The sequence below is a fragment of the Octopus bimaculoides genome, chromosome 15 (assembly GCF_001194135.2).
Source record: "Octopus bimaculoides isolate UCB-OBI-ISO-001 chromosome 15, ASM119413v2, whole genome shotgun sequence".
Lineage (NCBI taxonomy): Eukaryota > Metazoa > Mollusca > Cephalopoda > Octopoda > Octopodidae > Octopus > Octopus bimaculoides.
Window position 1 is genome coordinate 10551321 of NC_068995.1, and position 759 is coordinate 10552079.

The following is a 759-nucleotide window of genomic DNA, read 5'->3' on the forward strand; positions in this document are numbered from 1 at the left end:
AATTTGAACTCGAAACACAGAGCTATAATTATAAACCCCAAGGAGTTTTGTCCAACACTAAACAATTCTGCCAACTGACCACCCTACATAATAATAATAATAATAATAATATTGGTTTCAAATTTTAGCACGAGGCCAGTGGTCTTGTGGGGAGGGGCTAAGTTGATTAAATTGACCCCAGTATGCAACTGGTACTTATTTTATCAACCCCACAAAAGGGTGAAAGGTAAAGTCGACCTCAGTGGAATTTGAACTCACAACATAATGACAGATAAAATGCTGCTAAGCATTTTCCCAATACGCTGATGGTTCTACCAGCTTGCTGCCTTCAATAACAATAATAATATTAAAATAATAATAATAATAATAATAATAATTCTTTTTTAAAAGCTTGAATATTCATCTTACCTTTTTCTCTGCACCTTTCTTCACCTCATACATGTGCATAACATCTTGTCTGTCGATCTTCTTCAACAGTTTCATGTGTCTCTTGTACTCTTCCAGTTCTTCAGTCTCGTCTATATAATCAACCTGACAGTTCTTTGTGATCATATTGTCTGCAAAGTGAATATCATCATCGTCAACATTTAACTTTCACTTTCCATCCAGGCATGGCTAAGACAAATTATGAATATTATTATTACAGAAATAAAAATGTATAGATATGTTTTTATCATCATCATCATCATTATTATTATTATTATTATTATTATTATTATTATTATTATTATTATTATTATTATTATTATTATTATTATT

General features: G+C 30.3%; 1 protein-coding gene across 1 annotated transcript in view; it reads right to left on the reverse strand.

Moving 5' to 3' along the window:
* The window catches only part of LOC106871052 (zinc finger ZZ-type and EF-hand domain-containing protein 1), a 75675-nt gene that overhangs the window by 26308 nt on the left and 48608 nt on the right, over positions 1-759 (reverse strand). Inside the window, exon 47 of the mRNA XM_052973449.1 lies at positions 409-557. Coding sequence (XP_052829409.1) covers positions 409-557 — 149 coding nt within the window. The remainder of the gene's footprint in view (positions 1-408; positions 558-759) is intronic.